This window comes from Suricata suricatta, unplaced genomic scaffold (assembly GCF_006229205.1).
Source record: "Suricata suricatta isolate VVHF042 unplaced genomic scaffold, meerkat_22Aug2017_6uvM2_HiC HiC_scaffold_62279, whole genome shotgun sequence".
NCBI classification, from domain to species: domain Eukaryota; kingdom Metazoa; phylum Chordata; class Mammalia; order Carnivora; family Herpestidae; genus Suricata; species Suricata suricatta.
Window position 1 is genome coordinate 1 of NW_021911854.1, and position 513 is coordinate 513.

Genomic DNA, 513 nt, shown 5'->3' on the forward strand with positions numbered 1-513 from the left:
TAAGTAACCCTCCTCTTTGGAAGGAGCCTAGAGGCCCCAGCTAGACTGGCAGCGCCCATGCTCACCTTGGCCCAGCTGAGGTCACCCCCGGGCAGGTGGTAATGGACCATCCCTTGGTGCTCATCCTCCAGGACGCTGCCTGCACCGAGGAGACACCGTGTCCCTGCGAGGCCCAGGCTGCGGGGCCAGGGGAGAGCGGCCCCCTCCCAGGGGTCAGGGGCGTGGGGCTCGGCAGGGATGAGGCGCGGCGGCCCTCTGTGCAGCGGCACACACCTGGGAAGGTCAGGTTCACGAACGCCTTGAACTCCTCCAGTGCCTCCTGCCGCCCTTCGCTCCGGACCTTGGCCCGCAGGGAGTAGCCGCTGCCAAACTTGCTCTTGAGGTGCTGTGGGCTGCCCAGGCACTTGAACTGGCCGCGCACCATGATGGCCAGCCGTGTGCACAAGGCCTCGCATTCTTCCATGCTGGGGAGGGGGGCAGAGGCCTGACCCGGGGCCGGGGGCTGATGCCTGC

At 67.8% G+C, this 513-nt stretch overlaps 1 protein-coding gene across 1 annotated transcript; it reads right to left on the reverse strand.

Moving 5' to 3' along the window:
• Window positions 1–8: 8 nt before the first annotated feature.
• LOC115285274 (ATP-binding cassette sub-family A member 3-like) lies at window positions 9–507 on the reverse strand (the record flags this gene model as incomplete). Its single annotated transcript, XM_029931579.1, has 2 exons — window positions 274–507; window positions 9–139 (listed from the first exon to the last, which is right to left on the reverse strand). Coding segments are annotated over exons 1-2 (321 nt in total), but the record flags the coding sequence as incomplete, so codon positions are not given.
• Window positions 508–513: the final 6 nt, after the last annotated feature.